At 39.3% G+C, this 25,067-nt stretch overlaps 1 protein-coding gene across 2 annotated transcripts in view; it reads right to left on the minus strand.

Annotated features, from left to right (window-relative positions):
* Positions 1 to 18,106, minus strand: part of LOC116408858 (autism susceptibility gene 2 protein-like) — a 319,748-nt gene extending 301,642 nt beyond the window's left edge. For both annotated transcript variants that reach the window (XM_031896972.1, XM_031896971.1), the window contains exon 1: positions 17,793 to 18,106. In XM_031896972.1, coding sequence (XP_031752832.1) covers positions 17,793 to 18,068 — 276 coding nt within the window. In that variant the 5' untranslated portion in view covers positions 18,069 to 18,106. The remainder of the gene's footprint in view (positions 1 to 17,792) is intronic.
* Between the last annotated feature and the right edge of the window lie 6,961 nt (positions 18,107 to 25,067).

Genomic DNA, 25,067 nt, shown 5'->3' on the forward strand with positions numbered 1-25,067 from the left:
ACCAGAAGTGCCATTTGGGGGAACACTGTTTAATGTCTTTGAGCTGTTTTACCATCAGACCTACAACATGGGCCACAGCAATGTAAACTCAGTGTCATATACAAAAACCACATATATGTTAAATAAGACAAAATGATACAAAAAAACCCACTCACTTGTATAGGCTTTTAGTGAATGTTTTAGAGATTTTTTGGAAGAGTGTCTTTTCACCCTTTAATAAGCATAACATTATATAGGAAGCACTCTGGGATTTGTAACAACAGTTCCAGGGCTGTAAATGTAATATCTCTAATGTAAATATGTGTTTTAATTAGAACACATAGCTAAAAGGCAGAGTAAAGGTCATTCCAGAATTAAGGCAATATATTAGCAAAATATAAATAATAGTCAAGACTGTGTTCATTTTAATTCAGTTTTTTTTTTCTCCCATTAACTTTTCAGTGTGTTTTTTTCCAAGTCAGCAGGGTTTTCCCTTGCTTGTGTGTGTTTTACATACAGCGATTCTAATTAAGTGAAGTGCTTTAAACTTTAATAACAGAAGTTCATTTAAATAGTGTTCCCTTAGGCAAAATATGCTGCTCTATAATGCAGTATTTAAACCATACTTACAGTGTCTCTGTAAATAGGCATAGTGCTTATTGTGACAATATATAATGCAGGTGTAAATGTGCCTTATGGAGCCTGCTATCAGATAAATCTACGTAGAAAAACAGTACTATCGCTAATAGGGTACTATAGCTCTAAAACAGAACAAACCAATCAAGGCTTACTAACAGGCTGGTGGCTGGTTGAATCAACTTGCTTTCATTTCAACTAAAAAGGGATAAGTATTCTTTACTAACTTTATCAAAACCATTGTGTTTTTTTACTGTTGGGTTTTATTTATTTTTTTTCATAAGTAATTGTTGTTTTTGGAGCTAATTTACAAAGTTTGTGGGATCCATAGGCTTACAGCAGGTTACATTCCCTTGTAATTACCCTCAGCTTGAGGAGGGTGGGGTTTGATTAGTTCACCTTTACAGACTGCATAAATAGAACCACAGGCAGTCCAGTGGAGCTTGCTCTGGTGGTAGGTGCTCTGTAAGTGTTTGCTCTTTAAGTGGGACTCTGTAAGTGGAGTTATAAACTCAGGGAGTTAAACACTAAGGGAGTTAAAAACAAGGTAAAACAAGGTATTTACTACAAGTCCTTACACCTATTTTTGTTTAACTGTTCTTGTAACTGGGAGAATGAGTGGTAGCAACATTGAAGGTCTGACACAGTGCACAGCCTGCCACATGTATGCAGTTGTGGAACAACAGTTCCAAAGTGCATACCTCTGTTGTGGATGTGAGCGAAATTGCCACTTTAGAGGCTCGCGTTAGAGTCCTAGAGGAACACGTCGCAACACTGCGTTCAATCAACAATCTTGAGAGGGGTCTCTTGTTAACTGAACAAGAACTAGTGGGGTCAGATAGTAGGGGGGGAGGGGAGCAGCAAAAGGATGATAGGGCAGTAAGCTGGGTGACAGTTAGAAAATCTAGTGTGGGGAAAAGGAAAAGGGAGGCTGCTCCAGGGTTTGCGCATCCCAACAGATTTGCCAGATTGTGTGAAGAAGATGGGAGTGTGAACTCTGGATTGGCGGTTCTAGGTGAGGCTGATCTCTCTAACAGCCGGGAGACCAGTTTCACTAGTAGTGGTGGGGAGGAGAGCAGAGCTAGGCCTAAACAGATGGTGGTTATAGGGGATTCGATCATTAGGAAAGTGGACAGGGTAATCTGTCAAGCGGATCGCTTCAACTGGACAGTTTGCTGTCTTCCTGGTGCCAGGGTTCGGCATGTGGTTGATCGGGTTGACACATTATTGGGAGGGGCTGGGCATGACCCGGCTGTCTTGGTACATATCGGTACTAACGACAAAATGAACGGTAGGTGGGGGACTTTAAAGAGTGAGTTCAGGGATCTAGGCTCTAAGATTAGGCAAAGGTCCTCCAATGTCATTTTTTCGGAAATTTTGCCGGTGCCGCGTGCAAGTTTAGGGAGACAGCGGGAGCTTAGGGAGCTAAATGCGTGGCTAAAGTCTTGGTGTAGGAAGGAAGGGTTTGGGTTCCTAGAGCACTGGGCTGACTTTTCCTTGGGGTACAATCTATACAGCCCTGACGGATTGCACCTCAATGGAAGGGGGTCTGCTGTGCTAGGGGAGAGAATGGTTAAGAGGTTGGAGGAGTGTTTAAACTAGACAAGGGGGGGGTGGGTGAGCTAGAATTCCATGGGAAAATTAGTGTAGACGGGGTAGGGGGACTAGCAAAGGGTTGTGGGGGAGGAGTGAGGGGGGCATATAGTTTATCAGATAAGGAGCTTCCGTTACAAGGAAAGCAGTCTCATAATTGCCTTAGCTCTAATTCTCCCTTAGCTAATGTAAACATCAGAGGGAGAAGTAATAATCTCCGCTGCATGCTGGCTAATGCGCGTAGCTTGTCGGGTAAATTAGGGGAGCTGCAAGCTATTGCATGTATTGAAAATTATGATTTAATAGGTATCACTGAGACCTGGTGGGATGATAAATGTGACTGGGCTGTGAATTTAAATGGTTATACACTTTTTAGGAGGGACAGAGAGATTAAAAAGGGTGGAGGGGTTTGTCTTTACGTAAAGTCAGACTTAAAGCCATGTAATAAAGACATTACCAATGAAAACGTTGAATCTCTTTGGGTAGAAATTTCAGTAGGGCTGAAGGTCACAAAGAAAATGATCATTGGTGTATGTTATAAACCACCCCGTATAGATGAGGGGGATGAGGCCCAGCTATTGTTGCAAATGGAGGAGGCTTCAAAACTGGGTCAAGTTGTTGTTATGGGGGACTTTAATTATCCGGACATTGACTGGAGTAATGGGGTGGCTAAGTCAGAAAAAGCTAGTAGGTTTGTAAATATGCTAAATGACAACTTTTTATTTCAGGCAGTTCAAGAACCCACTAGGAATGACGCTATTTTGGACCTGGTGATTTCTAATAATAATGAACTTATCTCTAACATTTGTGTGGGTGAGCATTTGGGGAACAGTGATCACAACATGGTCTCCTTTGAGATAATGCTGCAGAGACAGCGCTATAAGGGAGTAACTAAAACACTCAATTTTAGACGTGCAGACTTTGCCAGTATAAGGGCATCTCTGCAATGTGTCAACTGGGAAAGGCTTTTCATGGGATTAGACACAGAAGGAAAATGGAACATCTTTAAAACATTGCTTTGTAGGTATACACAACAGTATATCCCCCTAGTAAGCAAGGAGAGGCATCGCAAAGCAAAACCTTTATGGCTGAATAAAAGTGTTATTGTCGAGGTTGGTAAGAAAAAACGTGCTTTTAGGGCATTCAAGTTAGCTGGGACAGCGGAAACTTTCATCAGGTACAAGGAAGCAAATAAAGCATGCAAAAAAGCTATCAGGCAAGCTAAAATAGAGATGGAAAGGGATATTGCAGCTAGGAGTAAAAAGAATCCAAAATTATTTTTTAATTATGTGAATAGTAAAAAAATGAAGCAAGAAGGGGTGGGAACTTTATTATCACGGGGGGGTACGTTGGTTGATGAAAACGGGGAAAAGCTGAAATTTTGAACTCTTATTTTTCATCTGTCTATACATCTGAGGAGCCAGATAATGAAGGCTTCCCTTGTAATATGCCCAGTTCTAGTAATTTAGCTACTGACGCATGGGTCACTCGGGAGGAAATTCAAAAGAGACTTGAACATGTAAAGGTAAACAAAGGTCCAGGGCCGGATGGGATTCATCCCAGGGTATTAAATGAGCTGAGCGCTGTGATTGCCAAACCTCTTCACTTAATTTTTCAGGATTCATTGAGGTCTGGCATGGTGCCAAGAGACTGGCGGATTGCTAATGTGGTGCCGTTATTTAAAAAGGGATCCCGTTCTCAGCCTGAAAACTATAGGCCTGTTAGTCTGACATCAGTAGTAGGAAAACTTTTGGAAGGGGTAATAAGGGATAGGGTACTTGAATACATTGCAGTTCACAATACTATTAGTTTGTGCCAGCATGGTTTTATGCGTAACAGATCTTGCCAGACTAATTTAGTTGCCTTTTATGAGGAGGTGAGTAGGAACCTTGATGCTGGAATGGCAGTTGATGTCATCTACTTGGACTTTGCTAAAGCGTTTGATACAGTACCTCACAGAAGGTTAATGATCAAATTAAGGAATATTGGCCTAGAACATAATATTTGTAATTGGATAGAGAACTGGCTGAAGGATAGAGTACAAAGAGTGGTTGTAAATGGAACATTTTCTAATTGGACCAGTGTGGTTAGTGGAGTACCGCAGGGGTCAGTCCTTGGGCCTTTGCTGTTTAACTTGTTTATTAATGACCTGGAGGTGGGCATAGACAGTATTGTTTCTATTTTTGCTGATGACACTAAATTGTGCAAAACTATAAGTTCCATGCAGGATGCTGCCGCTTTGCAGAGCGATTTGACAAAATTAGATAACTGGGCAGCAAACTGTAAAATGAGGTTCAATGTTGATAAGTGCAAAGTTATGCACTTTGGTAGAAATAATATAAACGCAAACTATCTACTGAATGGTAGTGTGTTGGGGGTATCCTTAATGGAGAAGGATCTAGGGGTTTTTGTTGATAACAAGTTGTCTAATTCCAGGCAGTGTCATTCTGTGGCTACTAAAGCAAATAAAGTGCTGTCTTGTATTAAAAAGGGCATTGACTCAAGGGATGAGAACATAATTTTGCCCCTTTATAGGTCCCTGGTAAGGCCTCACCTTGAGTATGCAGTGCAGTTTTGGGCTCCAGTCCTTAAGAAGGATATTAATGAGCTGGAGAGAGTGCAGAGACGTGCAACTAAACTGGTTAAGGGGATGGAAGATTTAAACTATGAGGTTAGACTGTCGAGGTTGGGGTTGTTTTCTCTGGAAAAGAGGCGCTTGCGAGGGGACATGATTACTCTGTACAAGTACATTAGAGGGGATTATAGGCAGTTGGGGGATGTTCTTTTTTCCCATAAAAACAATCAACGCACCAGAGGTCACCCCTTTAGATTAGAGGAAAGGAGTTTCCATTTGAAGCAGCGTAGGTGGTTTTTCACGGTGAGGGCAGTGAGGTTATGGAATGCCCTTCCTAGTGATGTGGTAATGGCAGATTCTGTTAATGCCTTTAAGAGGGGCCTGGATGAGTTCTTGATCAATCAGAATATCCAAGGCTATTGTGATACTAATATCTACAGTTAGTACTAGTGGTTGTATTTATAGTTTATGTATGTGAGTGTATAGATTGGTAGGTGTGGGTTAGGTGTGCTGGGTTTACTTGGATGGGTTGAACTTGATGGACACAGGTCTTTTTTCAACCCTATGTAACTATGTAACTAACTACTATGTAAGGCAAGTTAAAATAATATAAACACACTGAAACCTCACAACAAGCAAACAGGCAAAGCTGAAGTAGAGACAAGGGGTCACATAATAAGGAACAAGTGCCAAACAATGTGCTGCCCCCAAATTTTATCCTAAGAACTCATAACAGCTGCCATATTGTTTTTTCATACATTGCTAAGCATGTACTATGGGTACCCACAGGTAACAATCCCTAAGGTCCTGATCTTCAATGTCATCAGAATATTGTTGACACACATTCCCATTTACTCTCTATGGAGTTTTGTTTATTTAAGTAATGGCTGCTGCAGGGCCCCACAGTTACACTGCTTGGTATAGAAGCCACATGGAAAAACCCTGTTGATATGTTCCATGGAAAGGGCTGCTGGGGGAGAAATTGGTGGGGCCTAAGTTTCTGCAGAGGGGTGGGAAGAGAATGAGAAAAGGGGAGAATTCAGAAAAATGGAACATAAGGGGGATGGCAAAAGGCAAAGAGAACACCAGGTGGGCAAAAGGGTGGAGAGAATAGCATGTGAGGAGGAAACCCTCAAAGGAGCATCCTGATCCGTCATCAGACCATGCAAACCGAGTTGACACACATTCCCATTTACTCTCTATGGAGTTTTTGTTATTTAAGTAAACGTTGTTGTCCAAAGGGACTATGATTGCTAGTACAATCTGCTTTCCAAATAGTTTTTTTTTTTTAAATGTACTGTTTATACATTCAGGGAAAGTGTACAGGTCATGTGGTTGGTATATACTAAAAAGTCCCCATAGTGCTGTTATAATATAAGCTTTATAACCTTGACTGAACCCTTGACTGACTTTCCCCAATGATCTGTTGGTGTATATTATTGATGTGCATGGCCCTAGGAGGGATGAAACACGTCTCAGTTGTTCTTTTTTATGTGTCAGTGTATATTTATGTTTCTAAAGTAACTGTTTAAAGTTTTATCAAAACAACTTCACTTTATAGATTTTCCTTTTTTTTTGTCTTTTCTCTTACTGACTGCTTCAAATACATATCATCAAAAATTGTAACTGTTAAAGTTCTAAAAATCATCAAGTCTACTCCATCTCCCCTTTCTTTAAAGGAACAGTAACACCAAATAATGAAAGTGTATAAAAATAATTAATATATTATGTACTATTGCTCTGCACTGGTAAAAGTTGTGTGTTTGCTTCATAAACACTACTACAGTTTATATAAATACCCTGCTGTGTAGCCATGGGGGCAGCCATTTAAATTGAAAAAAGGAGAAAAGGCAAAGGTTACTAAGCAGATAACAGATAAGTAGCATAGATTCCCATTGTATTCTACACAGTTTATCTGTTATCTTCTTATGTAACCTGTGCCTTTTCTCCTTTTTTCAATTTAAATGGCTGCCCCCATGGCTACACAACAGCTATTTCTATTAACTACAGTAGTCTTTCTGAAGCAAACACACAACTTTTACCAGTGCAGGGCAACAGTACATTATATTTTAATTATTTTAAAACATTTTAATTTTTTTGTGTTACTGTTCCTTTAACCCACTAAATCTACTACCAGGAAGACCCGTATGGCTACTGAAGAGAAAATGATAGTAGCTAGAAAACATGGCACCAACTGGTAATATTGGCCTTAATTAAAAAATAAAAGTGCTATATATATATATATATATATAGGCTTGTTTATTAAGCATAACCCCAGTTTTGCTATTGTTGTTGCACAAACCTGCAACAGAAAATTACAAATCCCAAGATTTTCAGCTAAATTGCATGTAAGCACAGTTAGCTCCGGTGGCTGCAGTTACACTGGAATTATGAGGAAAAAATGCTGCACTGTGGCAAAACAAAACATTTTGCATCAAAAATTGCACTTAGAACATTTATGGTTAATTTTAATAGCAATACCGCCCACCCACTAGGCAAGTCTAATAATAGCTTGGACCCTCCAGCCAATAAATACTATTACAGCATTCCTACTATAAGTTCCACTGGAGCAACCAGTGCAGCTGCAATTACACTGAAATTATAAGAAAAAATGTTGCACTGTGGGTAAAAAACATGGCATTTTGAATCCAAAATTGCACTCTGAACATTTCTTTATGCTCGTAAATGGATGTAAAGCAATCTTTCTCTGGGTATATATAAAATGTATTATAGGTGAAGACAAGCTTGCTATATACTGTATGTTAAAAAAGGAACCCTCAAGCAGTAAGAAGTGAAGAATGTCATGCGCTTCCATATTTTTACTAATGCCTGAGACAGAAAGGCCATACTGTATACTCCCATATGTTATAAAAGAGTATAAATAAAGCACAACATACTTCAACTGCTTAACATATACACTTACCCGTGTTCACATAAATCACAAAACAGCTTATGTAAATTAAATATTTATCAAATAAATTTCATTGTGGGTTATTAGGCTAGAGATAATGACTAAATTATTAATATTTTACTTTGCATGGAGACACTGATATGATCATTAGATTCCCATAAAATCAGAGAGATGCTGAGATAGTGAAATTAACAAATGCATTTATCATGCTCTGGTGACGAATATTATAATTGGTGCATTTAGACATTACATTTAATTCTATATAGGAATGGTTATTAAGTGCAAAGCCTGATACAGCAGTCAGACAAATAAACTGTGTGTTTTACTGTATCACATTTTATGTACATGAAAAAAGTTGTTATAGAAAAGATGAATACTGTACGATCGTGTTTCTGGAGACTGATATAGCCTACATGCCCAGCCTGATATCCTCCAGCAGTTGTTTCTCTAAGTTGTTCTTAAAGGAGAAGGAAAGGTAAAAACTAAGTAAGTGTAACCTCTATTTCAGCTCACTGTACTCTCTTACCCAGAATGGGCCTGGCCTTCGCTAAGCGGAAGAGGAAGGTGAGGGTGTTGTGCAACTACACCTCTTTTGCTGCTATGCAGAAAAATTAAAACAGAGCCAGAGGTTCTTGCAAATAACAAAGTAATAAGTGTTTATTGAACATCCACAGGGTTTACTCACAATTCAGCTTCAGAGGCCAGTGGTACAGGCAACACATACAGAGTGTAATACAGACTAACACTCCCCTGAGTGCAGACTTGGCAGGAATCTCACTTCACCTCTGCGACACACCGCGTAGTGGATCTCTCAGGGAATTCTCTATCCTGATTCCCTATTCACTTGGATCCCTACACTACAGGCAATGTGGCCTGGGAGAGATATCTCCAAAACTGCAAATCCTGTGCAGGAGCTCAGTGCTGCTCATTCTAGCTGAACCCTAACTGCCTTACACTCCTAGGGGCTGATTTACTTACCCACGAACGGGTCGAATGGAGTCCGATTGCGTTTTTTTCGTAATGATCGGTATTTTGCGATTTTTTCGTATGTTTTGCGATTTTTTCGGATTCTTTACGAATTTTTTGTTACCAATACGATTTTTGCGTAAAAACGCGAGTTTTTCGTAGCCATTACGAAAGTTGCGTAAAATCTGGCGATTTTTCGTAGCGTTAAAACTTGCGCAAAAAATTGCGCTTTTTTCGTAGCGTTAAAACTTACGCGAAACTTTGCACCTTTTAAGTTTTAACGCTACGAAAAATGCGCAACTTTTCGCGTAAGTTTTAACGCTACGAAAAATGCGCAACTTTTTACGCAGCTTGCGTAATGGATACGAAAAACTCGCGTTTTTACGCAAAAGTCGTATTGGTAACGAAAAATTCGTACAGAATCCGAAAAAATCGCAAAACATACGAAAAAGTCGCAAAATGTTCGTTTTCAAGTCGGAACTTTTCCAATTCGGGTCGGATTCGTGGGTTAGTAAATCAGCCCCCTAGAGTGTACTATAAAGGGAGCTGCACCTGCCACTATCTTATGCCTCATTCACAGGGCCCTGTTCCCTGACTTCACTGGGCCTGGGCCCATGCCCTGGGCTCTCAGCACACACCCACCCTGTTCCTCAGGTAGAAGCAAAAGAGGAAGATGCCACTCCTTTCCCAGCACTATACCAAAGTGAGGCAGGATGTGGTCACCATACCTTCTAACCAATAGCATACATATGTTAATGAACTCACTTAGATACATTCCCTTCTGCCCAGCAACTAAGAGAACTGAACCGGTAGGGATTTAAAGCCTATACACCAGAGAGAGAAAAAGAAAAATCTGGACAAGAAAGTGGAAAGAAATATGTATCTGAATTATCTGTGGCCAAACATTTTTATGCAACTAAGCATTCAGTGGCACAAGTCAGATGGGCAGTATTAGAACAAGTCCATTTACTTAGAGGTGGAAATTTGACTAAACAATTATTAAAAAGAGAGACAGTGTGGATTAAAAAACTGGATTCTCTTTCCCCTCAAGGTTTAAACGAAAGCTTCAGCTTGAAATGTTTTTTATAGACTTTGTGGGGTTAATGGGTCACATGGTAGTGTCACATGGTCTGTTAAGGTATTTAGTGAGTAAATTGTTCCCTTGTGTGTATTGCACCTGAAGAAGGGGTCACCCACGAAAGATTGTGCTGTCTGTTCATTTCTGCAAATAAATTATTTAAAGGCATTGCCGACACACTGGAGTGCTTCTACCCCTTTGCAAATATACATTTAAAGCCATAAAGCCATAGGGGCCATTTAACCCTATGGGTCCCTACATAAGCTTTATCAGAAAGGTCTATGTAAATACAGCCATAAGCACTCAGAAAAGCTGCACTGATTCCGTTTATGTACACATGTTCTTCTGTGGCAGACTTCCTGCTCTCAGAAAAATCCTTTAGGGCACAGCACAAGTCTGCGCAGCTCTCTCCTCTCCCACTCCCTCCTCCTCCTTCCCCTCCCATCTCAACTTGCTCCCCCTCCCAACTGGGATGTAATCTAAGCTACCAGCAGCCTGAAATGTAGAACATAAGCTACTGAGCTAAAATGGCAGCTGCTATCTTAAACAAACAGAGTGAGCTTCTGGGGCTGTAAAGCTTTCTGCAGAATAAATATAGCTTTCTAGCTTAAACTATTGTGGCTAATTTATTGGCAGTAAAATGCCAAAGTGCCTTTCTTTTTCCTTTAAATATGAGGATGGAGCCCTGCCTTTACATACCTTGCCTACAGGTAGGGCCTTCCTGGTACTGGCCTTCCTGTGTATGTTAAAAATTCTTTCACATTGGTGTTTATGTTAATTTTAATGGCAATACCACTCACTCACTAGGCAAGTAAGACATTATTTTGGCCATACTGGCTATTGCATCATCCAAATGAAAGGCACCAAGTGCCCATCCCTACTATAGGTTCCACTGGAGACTGTGGCCTGGTCTGACTAAACTAATAACACTGTTAGAAGGTACTAATTTATCTGTTATATATTCTAATAACACAGTTATAATTAACACACCACAAATGTGTGATTTCATAAAAAATGACAATATGTTTTAATGTCAGTATTGCTCACGTGATATGAGAAAAGCTAGAGGTTACATAACACAGATGCCAGTTACCAGCAACATAAATGGGCCACAATGGTGAACACATTGAGAATGAAAGATATCTGTAAATCTAAATGCTGGACTAAGACATTCAGTCAGCAAGGGACAACTTAAAAGTCAAACAAAATGTTTACTTTCTATAACATTTGTGCTTGCATTATGCCAATCAAAATACATTTCATATTAATATACTTAAGGTGGCACTGGTTAAGAAGGTAGATGACCTTGGGCAATTTCTTCTGTGCACTTTTATCATTTATGTAGTGGCTAAAATTATGACTGAAGCTTAATCGAAAACTTTAACTTTAAATTTTGGTAAATGAACCCTTTAATCCACCATCATTAAATCCCTCTTTGGGACATATATTTAATCAGTGTCATACAGCCTATCTACCTGTATTTATATTTCAGTGAAAGTCTGAGGTCTGTTTCTTATACTCTATAAGTGTCATGTACAAGATTGAATGTCCCATTGTGACTGAAAAGATAAACTCACATGCATCAATAATTCTGTGAGTAGAAGACACCCGTGCAAAATATATTTTACCATTTTCATTTGCAGCACATACAGTATATCACTACTATTGGAAATGTTGTATCTGTCATCTCACATTGCTCATAAGGACTGTTTGCCACTGCACTGCACCATTCACCAAGCCAAATCAGTTTAAGTGGGGTTACATACAGAATCTACATTTAAATTTCAGCATACACAAGGCTTAATATTTTTACAAGTAAATGTGTATTTTAGTGCTAAATGCATATGCTTGAAAGTAACGACATGCAAGTAGATGCTACATAATTTTAGTATCTACATTTGATGCACAATAAAGCAGAATGATTTTCTCACTTTGATGCTAGGGCCGGTTGAGCTGCACCTGCATATAGTGATAAAAATCCCCCATGAAGCTTCTATGTGGGTAACTGGTGGCAAAAAAACTGTATAACTGTGTGCGTACTCATACTGTAGACATTTAAAGTGTGTAGTGACAAAAAATTGTTCAAAATATGGTACCAGTCAATACATCAGTACTATGCAATTGTAAACCTCAAGGATATGAACCCAGTAGTGATGAGCACATTTTTGCAGCAGACGTGGATTTGCTGCGAAATTCGGAATTTCACCATTGGCAAATTTTTTCACAAAACTACTGAGAAAATTCGCCCGACAAAAAAAAAAATGCCCATGGACTTTAATGCATCTGGAGTGAGGAAAAATGTTGTGTTTGCGTAAGAAGTAGGCACATTTTGTGAATTTTTCACTAAAACACAGCAGCAATACAGTAGTTAGAATTCCAAATTCAAGAATCTTTTTGTAGAAGGACACTAGAAATTTGTAAGCAGTTTGACATTCCTGCCATCCTACAGGTTAGACATCCCTGCACTCATTCCATAAAAGCTCTTGAGAGTGCTGAATGTAACAGAGAGCACTGCAAACCTACATGCAAAGCTTTGGACTCAGATTTGTATTGCTGGAGTTGAGCTGCCAGGCAAGGTAATGTAGAGAGGACAGGGCTGACAATGTTGAAGCTGTAAAATGAGCAGTCTGTACACTAAAACCTTCACAATCTGGTCTCCTAATAAAACCTAGAAATACATTATTCAACCTAAACGGCATAGGAGAGTATGGCTTTAGCCTTTCCTTATAAATATAAGTCAATGTTTAGTTTTATAATCTCAGATAAAGAGCCAGTTTGGTTATAAGCATCAGTGGGGGGAGGTACTTCCTGTTGGCGGGGAAAGGTTTCCAGTGTCGGACTGGGCCGCTGGGACACCGGGAAAAAATCCCGGTGGGTCCTGGCTCTAGTGGGCCCCGGCGGCCCAGACCTGACCCTTACGGTGCTCCCCCTGCCCGACCACTCCGGCTCCGACGCGTTAAATTTACGCGCTTGGGGAAGGACGTCGGGTGTGGGGCCCCTCAGGGGGGGGAGGCTATGGGCGCGGGCCATATGGGCGGGCTATGAAGGTTTCCATTGGTACAGGGATGGCAGGTGATTTCCTTCAGCAGTATAAAAAGAAAGGGGGTAGCCATTTTCAAACACCCATTCATGGAAGAGTGTACGTGTTGCTGGAAGCATGAGGCCAGCAAGGTAGAATGAAGAAGGGAGCCCTGTGGTAAGACGTGAGAAAGACACATCAATGGCAATTAGATGAAGGCACCCTGCAAGCAATGACTAGCCAGTTGTAAGTTAGAGTTGTAAGTCTAAGTTTGGGTTACTATTGGATGGAAGGGTAATTCAAGGTCTTGAGAGCAGTCTGAAGGTCAGTTCTGGTTGACTATTCATAAGAGATTCATCAGTCTAGGCTCATGTTGTCCATTAATTTTTTTATATTGGCTTATTATACTATTAAGGATTATTTCCTCTGTTTTACAGATGTATTTTCATATATAGTTTTATCAGAACCAAGAAAAAGCAATATAATATTTAAATGACTCTCCTATGTGGTCCAATCAATATTTATAACACTCACATAATCAAATGGAAAATATAATGTGTGCCTAATAACACTACATTGTCAGAAGAGTCTAACAGGCAGCTTGTTTGATAAGCACTGCTAACTGGTTCACATCAAGTGTTTTTATCTATTTACAAATATGAATTACTGTTGAGTACTACATCTTTATTTTGACTAGTGCTTTAGCATAATATGCGCCTATTATGTGAAGCCAAAGAACACCACAGATGATTACATTTAAAGGACAAGCACCACCATTAAATAACAATATTATTATAATATAAATATATATGCTATTATTTATTAGCATTAGATGAGTCGCCGCTTCAATATTTGTTTCTGATTTCTTAATGTGCAACCCATTTCCAATTTCATTAACCAGAGAATGCTGCATACCAACTTTTAAAATAATCTGCTGTACACATATGGGCGGGTTTTCACTCAGACACCGGTAAAGCCATCTTTGCTGCTGGGCAGTGACACACTGACATAAAGCAGTAGAAGAAACACTTTTCATTCTATACTGTACATGTAGAACACTTTGCTAATCACAGTTTTTTCTGAGAGCTGGACATATATCTGTAGCAAAAATAAAAATAGATTGATGGCGGAGACCTTTTCAAGGTGGTGGATGACAATAAGAACCATGACTGCTGTGGAAAATGGAAACCAAAATTAACCCTCTTGCACCTCTTGACTCTCCACTGGTGGCAGTAAAATTATAAAATCCCAAGGTATTTAAAACCTAATAGTTTATACAATGTCCCAGACAGTCTTAATTGTAGGTAAGGAAAATCCTTACCCAAAGCAGAATTAAAGTCATTCATTGCCTTTTGCATTTGATAAAAGGCTGCTCCAGAATTAAGCCAAACACCGGGATACAAATGTATTCTAATGATGTTATAATGAGTGACTCTTCCACATAATCCATAACATCACAACATTGCATTGCATCTACACAGCTGAGTTACATTGCTGTTGCAGGCAGAGGCATAAGCAGAGGTGGGTTAGTGAAAATGTGAGCACCACACCATCCCTGACTGAGTCTAAAAAGAGGAGCAAACTGACCGCCTTGGGTTTTGCCTCCTGTACATGTATGTACACGTGTGGTTTGACCCTACTGTACAGAAAGCAACAGCTTACCTGATGATTTCAATTAATACAGGAGTGAAATGCTGTAAGTAAACTTTCTTAAGGGTGGTGAAAACATGAAAAAAAAAGTTTTCTTATGAAAGAAGATTTAATTCAAGCAACTTTCCAATATATATTAAAAATGTGTGTAAATCAGATGCAATAGAAATAATTGAAATAATGTAGCAGAAGCCAGCTCTCCCATAGCCAAGACTCTGTTTCCCACAATGGGTGGCACTTTCTACACAGAATCGGAGTGCTGTAGTGTGTTTATCAGTGAGTTATAGTTGAACCTTACCACAATGAAGCACACTGGTTTTCAGGACAATGCAGTATTTAAAAGCACCTTTAAAAGCATAATTAATAGTCAAGAAACATAACATTATCTACACATGCACTGAATTCAATACAATGTCTATAGCTTTATTTTTAGTTCCCTTGTGGCTAATTACTAAATCTAAAACTTCATTTCAATCAGCATGTAGTAAGCACTGAAGATCACTACCTGCAGAAAGCCATCCCCTGAGTTTTCTGGAACACCTGCCACATGCCACTAAAAAGGGTTGAACTTAATATGTGTGCCAAAAGCTTAAAGGACAAGGAAAGCATAATTCACTTCAGGGTACCAAAATATGTGGCACCTCCCACTAAATTAAATGGCTTGTTTCCCCCATGTCAGTACTACTTTTATGAATAAAATTGCTTGGACCAGGGGAAGTTTAAAAAGAAGCACCATGCCATGCCTCTCTCTATCAAGTGTTCCTTGCAAAGAATTGTAAGTGTAAAATCAGTATAAAAACAAAACTCTTTGAGGTATAGGATCTGTAATCCGGAAACCCATTATCCAGAAAGCCTAAATTACGGGAAGCCCATCTTTCATAGGCTCCATTTCAATCAAATAATTTAAATTAAAAAAATATATTTCCTTTTCCTCTGTAATAATAAAACATTTTCTTGTACTTGATCCTCACTAAGATATAATTAATCCTTATAATCCTTAATGTTTAAATAATTTTTTAGTAGTTTTATGGTATGGAGATTCAAATAATGGAAAGACCCCTTGTCTGGAAAACCCCAGGTCGTAAGCATTCTGGATAACAGGTCCCATACCTGAACTACACATATGTAACTCTAAGTTGGACGCCTATTAGAGACAGGTAAGATGGCCCTTCATTAGAAACTTCCCTGGAGAGTTTTTAAATAAAAGGAGTACCAGCCCAGAAAACAAAACTGATCTTCCCACCACCCAGTGAATTAGGCCTCACTTGTCCTCCACCATTCAATGAAATAAAACTTCTATTATTCTAGACACTTTTTTGTTGCAGAACTAAAAGTTTAATTCTTTTAAAGGTCTGACCCAAAGCAGCCAAACCCTGGCCATCTAAATTTATAGTTCTGCAGTAGTTGCCTGAACAAATTTGGCATTCAACCTATTGGTGCACAAAGGTATATACAATACCCAAATCCTCAGCGCTCAAAATAAAAAAAAAAATAAAAATAAATGTATTACCTACATAATGACTATTCTTTAGAAGGTCCTACAGACTCCAAAGCATATCTGGTTTTGTTTAGACATATCTAATAAAATCTTCAAAATATGACTCACATCAGGCATCCACTAACTAATAATGCCAAATCACATGTCCTGTTGAAACCACTGGATTGGGCATATCACCTCTGCCATTCTGCTTCAGTGATAAGAATGGGACATTGTCACAATAAGAAAATTAGAAATAACTTGAATAATAGTATTTAGACAATGTGTCCATTAAAGCATTTTATATGCATCAAGATGTCAGGAATGGAAAACATAAATTGTCTCTCAATACCCTGTGTACCAAAAAAAAGAAGAAAACTGTGAATATTACAATACATTTTCTTCTGATATTCCCACTAAAATTGATTGCCTATTGAAAAGAGGTTAAATGGCCTAGTAGCCTTTCCGTATCCAACAGGTGCCAGTAAAACAGGGAGCCACCAAGCACCACCAAGTAGGATTCTGAATCTTTCATACTCACCACAAGGAGAACATGTGGTGTGCAGTTAGCCAAAGAAAGTGTGTGAACATATCATGTAGTGTTAAAACAGATGTATTTATATAAAGAGAAAACACCTGGTATAATCACAAAAATTTTGGTCAAATGCAACAAAAATGCAAAGCACTGGCTCCTTTGGGATATTCCAAGGCAGATTACTGCCTACACGCTTTTTATTTAACAACAACAGTATTATTTTAGTGTCTTGCATAAATAGCTAGTAGTTGATGTTGCCATTTTATGCCCACTGCTGAACAGTAACACTTTAGGTGCCAGACATGCTCCCAAAGCTTTGGCCTAACTGGTCCCAGGAGGCAACATTTCATTCTGCTTTGTATTTGCATGTGGGATTTCACATTGATGGCAATCAGACCACCTCTTAATCACCCATTCACTTTGGATCTTACAGCAAGGTAACCTTGAACAATGAAGTACAGCATGGCAAGACAGGTTCATCATTAAATCTGCCTTACGGCCCTAGCCCCCTTGTATCCACTGTCATAAGAAGGCAGAAAAATGGGCAAAGTTTCACATCACAGCCATGGCATTTTCCTACAGAATGCTTTGCTGATGGAGCTGCATGTAGCAATGGTAGAGCACAGACAAGAGACATTTTTAAAGCAAACAAAGCCATACTTTCCGCCAAATCACTGCTCCAGAACAGAAACATTCCAAACCACAATCACTTCCCAGATGAGACACAATGCAAAATATATATTTTAGTGGTTAAAGCGCTGCAGGTGTCCGATCGCTATAAAAACTCAAGCATTTGCCTGCAAACAGAGAATCACTTTTGCACAGACAATAGCAGGAGAAGCCTTTAATACAGGACGTCAGCAGGGATGATTTGATGTTTTCATTAACCCCTGCAGTCAGAAAGAGCGTTCATCGTCACAGTCATGTTTGTTAAGTGCATCCCAATCACCGATGTGTATCGGAACACATCGGTCCAAGAACCTTGTTTTAACCTAGACCGCTCACAGGTCCACCTAAAGTACTAAAAACATAATGATATCATTTACCTTATTAAAGTAACCATCAACATACACTTAACCAGTTATTGCCATTGATGTCTCAAACCACCTCATCTATCCTAACACAGACACTTCATATCTCCAGCTAAGCTACAGAATTAACCACCCCAATGCTGGAGAAGTGTGAGTATGACCTGCAGCCAGCTACTCGCATTTCCAAACCTAGGCATGAAAGGATTAAACAGCATTCTGCAGTGACATAGGTCCAGCCCCCCTCCCTCCTCTCCTCTCCACCACCTCACTCCAAACATTAGGACCTTAAATGAACCCCCACAATCATAAGCACACACCCTTTAAACACAGCTCTCTCCTTACCTCCAAAGCCTCAAAAGTCACAAAGCTGGTCATTGCAAATCCATCAATGATGTCTTCTTCAGCTGAAGAGGACTCTTTCCTCTTTCTCCTGGGTGGTTTGGGTCTGGGAAAGGAGGAGCCGGTTGGGTTCTCATTGTCTTCTTTTTCAGATCCAGAGGAGGAAAGCAAAGAACCGGTCCTGGCAACCCCTAATCCACTTTTGGATCTCATATCTCGATCCCTTTGGGATTTAGATCTTCTCTTCTTGCGAAAGCCATTGCACCGTGGGCCATCCATTGCACCCACAACACCAGCAGCAGCAGCACCAAGACACCAGCAACCACCCCCCTTTTCCCTCTCCCCTTCCCCACCTCCTCCCCTCCTGATCAAAAATAATTAATAAAACACCACGTTCTGGAAAAGCAATAGAATAAAAATGGTCATAAAAAAAGAAGAATTAATAACAAAGATCTTGGGAGCATATATCACCTTTCTTGAGATCCATACACAAACTGGAATGGAGAGAATATGTTGAGTGTGATTCCACCACATACAAAAATAATAATGCCAGAGATTCCTACAAGCCTGCCAAGGAAAGTAATGGCTGATCACAGGTCTCCTTTGCAAAAAAAAAATAAAATAAAATAAATAAGATTAAGAAAAGCAGGGACCAGGGGAAAAAACACAAAGCAGGCAATAAATCTGAATGGCAGAATGCTTTGATCCCAAAATTCAGAATAAATCCAGAAAAAGAGAGAAAAAATAAAACACAGGTATTTCCACTTGATTTATTCCCAGCAGGTAATTAACTCCTGGCTTTTCTTCTCCCTTTTTAACCCCATCCCAAGTACTCTTCATAATTCCCCCCCTCCCCTTCTGTAAGGAACTTCCAACACAGATTCGCCCTCCCCTCCTTCGTTTCTTCCTCCTGCTTGATTTTCTTTTTCTCCTTCTTCTCCCCTCCTCTGTGACAGATGCATTCAGACTAAGCAGACAGAGGAGGGATATGGGCAGGAGACTGGGTGGGAGAGAAGTGCAGGAATAAGAGAGACAAGCAGCGGCAGCGGCAGCAGCAGTACCACATATACATACATATAGCTGCTATACACACACACACACACAATGCAATGGAAGTGAGAGCAGTGAGTGTTTGCGGTGTGTTGTGCTCTCCAGTGCTGAAGGCTCTCTCCTCCTCCTCCTCCTCCTCCTCCGGAGTCCACTTCTCCTGCTCCACGGGAGGTCAGGGCGATGCTGTGTCTCTCCCTACTCAGGCTGGCTCCATGCCAAAGTCTGTATCCTGACACATTCTGGAGCCGGACAGCCTTAGGGGCGGGGCTTAGCGCCGTGAACGAGCACTGGAAGCTGCAGGGTCCTAATACCGAACAGCAACAGGGAGTTGCTGCCCAGGGTACTGAAACTCCTGGAGAGTTTGAGGGAGTTTGTTGTCATGGCGGGATCATTCCTCACTGTAACCCTTACAGAACCCGACATGAGATTGTACAAATCTCCATAATATCGGACGAGCAAGACCAGAAGAGTATGAGTTTTATTTAAGCTTATCAAAATAGTATCAAGCAGACTTAAATTCATTAATACAAAAAGTTATAGTAAGGAGTAAGGACAAAAAAGTTGTGATTGGTGGCTTTACCAGATTGTCTGCTTAGTGAAGGATCCGTTCTATTAAAGGCTATCTAAATCCCAAAATAACATTTAACCTGGTGAAAAACAGCATCACGTGAAACAACTTTCCAAGGTACAGGAATGGGACCTGTTATCCAGAATGCTCGGTACCCAGGGTTTTCTGGATAAGGAATCTTTCCGAAATTTCGATCTCCATAACTTAAAGGAACAGTAACACCAAAAAAGTAAAAAGTAACTAAAATATAATGTGCTGCTCCCCTGCACTGGTAAAAGTTGTGTGTTTACTTCAGAAAGTCTACTATAATTTATATAAATAAGCTGCTATGTAGCCATGGGGGTAGCCATTCAAAGGAGAAAAGGCACAGGCACATAGCAGATAACAGATAAAACACTATTGTATTTCACAGAGCTTATCTGTTATCTGCTATGTAACCTGTGCCTTTTCTCCTTTTTTCCAGCTTGAATGGCTGCCCCTGTGGCTACACAGCAGCTTATTATATAAATTATAGTAGTCTTACTGAAGCAAACACACCAGTTTTACCAGTGCAGGGCAACAGTGCATTATATTTTTATTACTTTAAAGCTCTTTCATTTTTTAGTGTTACTGTTCCTTTAAATCTACTAAAAATCATTTAAATATTGAATACACCCAATAGATTTGTTTTGCCTCCAATAAGGATTAATTATATCTTAGTTGGGATCAAGTACAAGGTACTGTTTTATATTTACAGAGAAAAAGGAAATAACTTTTAAAAATTTTATTTACTTTTAATGGGGTTTATGGGAAATGGCCTTTCCGTAATTCAGAACTTCTGAATTACAGAATCTGGATAACGGGTTTCCAGATAAGGGACTCCATACCTGTATCTTAATAAAAAAATGTTCAGCTGTTTTCAACAGCAAATAGTGTTCTGTGCACTTCTGGTTCTTACCCTTCAGAATAATGTAGCAGAAATCAAGACCGGTATGTTAACCAGCTGGCTTCTGCTCAATTGTTTTTAAAAGTCGTATCCACCAGTGCAGAGACTTGCAAGAAACAGAGAGAAACTGCTTTTAACAGCAAGTACATTTACAAATAACTTTAAAAGAGTCACAAATTAGATGTACTGTGGAATCTGGACACGGATCCTGTGTTATACATGGGGAGCTCAAACAATTATTCTCAACTCTGCTTTGGATTTATCCAATAATGTTGTTTAGTTTCTGGGAGGGAAAACAGACTGTAGGAAGCCACTCAAATGAAGGGTTTGAGTGTTGGAAAGGTTGTGGAAAGTCTGAATATCAGAATACTGTGGATTCCAAAGTAGCAATTCTGGAATTATTCTTAATGGTCCCCTTTCTAAAAGCAACTGTCATATTGGTTGCTATGGCTTACTGCTACTGGGCAAACTTGGTGCCTTTTTTTTCTATTCAGGCTTTTTTTATTTGGATAATGTCAAAAAAGCAGTACTATTTACACATTTCACAATCATCAAATATACATATTCTCTATTATGAAGTAACTTCAATTTCCCAGTTTCCTCTGCTCGTAAAATAACAAAAAACATTGAATTTTCATGATTAAAACAAAAGGAAAAAATTTGATGGTCACAAACTCATTTTATTAAACTCATGTTGAACAAAAGGATATACTGTCAGTAAATTTTGTGGAAAATTAAGATGGAGTTTAAAACTCAAGCAGGCTCATTAAATCTGTGGCAGATAACTATAATTGGTAATTCCTACAAAAAATCTGGAAGATGCTGTTTAAATACAAATGGGTGGTGTCATTGTTGATGCAAAATTGCTCCCAATAGGCAGCATTATAGATGAAGACCAATGAGTGTAGTTTTGGAAGGCAAAAGACTTTACGATGAAACAGACTTGGAAAAGCCATAAAAGCTGCCTCGGAACATTGGGGCTCTGGAACAGGGAGGTGCAGACTGAGCATTTTGCAGGGCACTGAGCCTATGAAAACATAAACCAATGCTTGTATTTAACAATGTAGCACTCAGTTAAATTGTACATTCTCAGTTTCACTTGCTGCCTTTATTGGAAATTACCATAACAGCAATTATTGTTTAAAAGGCTCCCTTGCAGCCCTATACAGACCACATTGCCAGCCATTTTTTTCCTGTGCACCCTACTGATGACCAATCTTACTTGCTGTTATTGTGGTGCAAATTATGCATTTATGGAACAACTAGTGTATTTTTCCAAGAGAAGTTACATCCTATCATAGGAACAAAACATTAACCTATAGGTAGAGTAGAGGCCAGTGTGGTAATGTTATAGTCATTTGTGCTGATTTGGGGTTGCATTGTCGCTGCAACTGACAATGTCACAGAAATAACTGCTGATAGCTTCCTAGTTAATTTGAGCACATTTTTGAAGGTCTTCCCACTTATATACACTGCAAATAATAATGGAGCATTTAACAGTGCTTAAACCCATGTGAAAGTAATGGCTGGAAGGCAGCTGCTTCAGACACAGTGTAATCATTTCTTGCAAAATCTACAAAAAGGGTACATTTTTTGGCATTTTTGGCATTGTTAGCCAACAGGCATGAAACTGGCAAGAAAGTTCAAAACCTCTTTCCTTGTTTTCTTGTTTCTTTTCTTTACCAGCTAACAGCATATTAAATAAATATGTTTTATAATATGACTGCAATACAAAATGGTTGAAGATATAGCCCAGTAGAAAGAAGAGAAAGATGCTGGTCCCTGGCCAACTGAGATATTATCCAGACATGGGTGCTACACAGTTGTGTACCTGGTAGGTAATGTTCCTAATTTTTGTAAATTGTAATTGAGCCTTATAATTAACACAATTAAAGGCTTACACACACTACATTATATTTGGATTTTTTTGTTAGTAGCATTACTTTTCTCGTAGACCCTGCAATGTGGGGAGCCCGAGTCCTGAAGGGCCCCACTGCCGCTGGGATCTGAGGGGCCTACAAGTGCTGCTACCGCTGCTGAGGCTGCAGTTTCCAGGTCACTGCTATGTGACGTTACGCGACACACTAATATAAATCGTGGGGGCACAGAAAGTTCCTCTGAAGGGGGGGGCACAAACTCTAGCTACACCGCTGTAGGTGTGCATGGGGAATTGTACTTGTATCTGAATAAATATACAGACTGGAACAATTGGAAATGTATATAAAATGCAGACATACCTGAAAACCAAGACTTTGGGGCTGATTTACTTACCCACGAACGGGTCGAATGGAGTCCGATTGCGTTTTTTTCGTAATGATCGGTATTTTGCGTTTTTTTTCGTATGTTTTGCGATTTTTTCGGATTCTTTACGAATTTTTCGTTACCAATACAATTTTTGCGTAAAAACGCGAGTTTTCCTATCCATTACAAAAGTTGCGTAAAAAGTTGCGCATTTTTCGCGTAAGTTTTAACGCTACGAAAAATGCGCAACTTTTTACGCAACTTTCGTAATGGATACGAAAAACTCGCGTTTTTACGCAAAAATCGTATTGGTAACGAAAAATTCGTACAGAATCCGAAAAAATCGCAAAACATACGAAAAAGTCGCAAAATGTTCGTTTTCAAGTCGGAACTTTTCCAATTCGGGTCGGATTCGTGGGTTAGTAAATCAGCCCCTTTGTCTTGGGCATGAGGGAAATCACTGAATTAAAGGTTGGTGCTCCCCTTTGTTACCTCTGGGCTCTGAATGAAACAAAGAGCAGAGAGTATTTGTGTCCCTGTTGTGAAGGAACAGAAACCATAAACACCACTACGATAGGTACTGATACAAAATAAGGAACATTCTCTGTAAATCACAGCTGACAGATCATATATATGTATATATATATATGATGATAGGGTAGATAAGGGTGTTAGCAGCGAGTGTTAGAAATTATTTAAAGAATTACTTTTTCAAGCAAATGTCCTTTTTTCCCTTTCATTAAGTTACATTTCTGTTTTCACTTACTAAGGGATCCAATCTCACCCTGCAGAATGGCAAGATACTGTACTTTAACAATTCAATTTGCACATAAAAGCAGCAAGTCAATAAACATCACTCACTTATTTATATGAGAGCCAACCAAATGTTCATGATTTGGCTTTGTTCAATAATTTCCCACTTGAGGTGTTTTTGCATAGCACAGTAAATGCTGGGTAATAGCGAATGAAAATGATTCAGTTGTTCATTCACAGCAACATTTTACAACTACCTTAGCGTGCACAGCCATAAATAAGTCTAATCTCTCAATATTTTATGAACTGAAATGTTCTGTGCATCTGTTTATTTGTGGTATTGATTTGCTGCAGCAAACTGTACACACACACACACCAATGATCATGTTGTATTTTATTTTATAAGCTCTAAATTTATTAAACCATACATACATGCATGTGTTTTCTATCAGATTTAACTGATTTCTATGTGTATCAAGTTATACTGTAGTTCTAATTCTAACCATAATAGCCCGGTATAAGCTAATGGCCTATAGTTTGCAATGGGTTACTAGACTAGGAGAAACTTTGTACCATGTTACTAATTCTTTGAATGCATCCACCCTCACTGTTAACTTTAAAGGAACAGCTCAGTGTAAAAATGAAACTGGGTATAAAGATAGACTGCAAAATAAAAAATATTTCTAATATAGTTAGTTAGGCAAAAATGTAATTTATAAAGGCTGGAGTGAGTGGATGTCCAACATAATAACCATAATAGCTCTTTAACCTCTTAGTCAGTGAGTTTAGTGGGGGCCACATGGGACATAACTGTTTAGTTAGTTTGTGCAGTGTTGGACTGGCCCACCATGATACAAGGAAAACTCCTGGTGGGCCCAGGTGAAAGTGGGCCCTCCTGCACCTGATCATTTGGCCTGTTTCATGTTCTTTCCCTATTTCTAAATGGGAAGAAAGAGGAGAAATAGATGAAAGAATAGATGCAACAAGGGCCTAGGGTCTAAGGTTTTCTGATGGGCCCCCGGATTCCCAGTCCGACAATGAGTTTGGGAGCATGCAGGTCAGATTCAAAAGCAGGCAAACTACCTGAACAGTTATGTCCCAAGTGGCCTGCCCTCAAGTCACTGATTGATTACTGATTGCTAACAGCTAAGAGAGCTGTAAAGGAGGAAGTAGTGTTCTGGCTATTATGTTAGACATCTGTTCACTCCAGCTTTTATAGATTACATTTTTGCCTAACTAGCTATTTTGCCTAGTTTCATTTTTACACTAAACTGTTCCTTTAAAACGTGTAAAACCATTCAAAAATATACACTTATGTCCTGACTAACTATCTGTTGCAAGATAATTTGATGCAAATTTTAATTACATTTTCAGATGAAACAAACCAACATTTGTAACACATAGACAATTTGTTACTCTTAAAAGAGAAGGAAAGGTAAAAACTAGAAAAGTCTATGTAAATACAGCTATAAGCACTCACAGAAAGAGTCCTCTATTAAAAGAAACACAGGAGTCCTTGTCATCTTTTGTGTACACATGTACTTCAGTATCAGACTTCCTCTCTCCCCCCTCCCCTCGTCCTCTTCCGGAAATCCTCGGCAAAATCATAGACTCATCCCAGGACTGAGACTACTTTTGTCCATATGTCAGGATCTTCATCGGGACATTTGGCCAGTGGACTGGGGGGGAGTGAATTTTGATTATAACTTGTAATTATTGGCCCACATGTCGGTCTGAGTTC

Source organism: Xenopus tropicalis, chromosome 2 (genome assembly GCF_000004195.4).
Source record: "Xenopus tropicalis strain Nigerian chromosome 2, UCB_Xtro_10.0, whole genome shotgun sequence".
Classification (NCBI taxonomy): Eukaryota; Metazoa; Chordata; class Amphibia; order Anura; family Pipidae; genus Xenopus; species Xenopus tropicalis.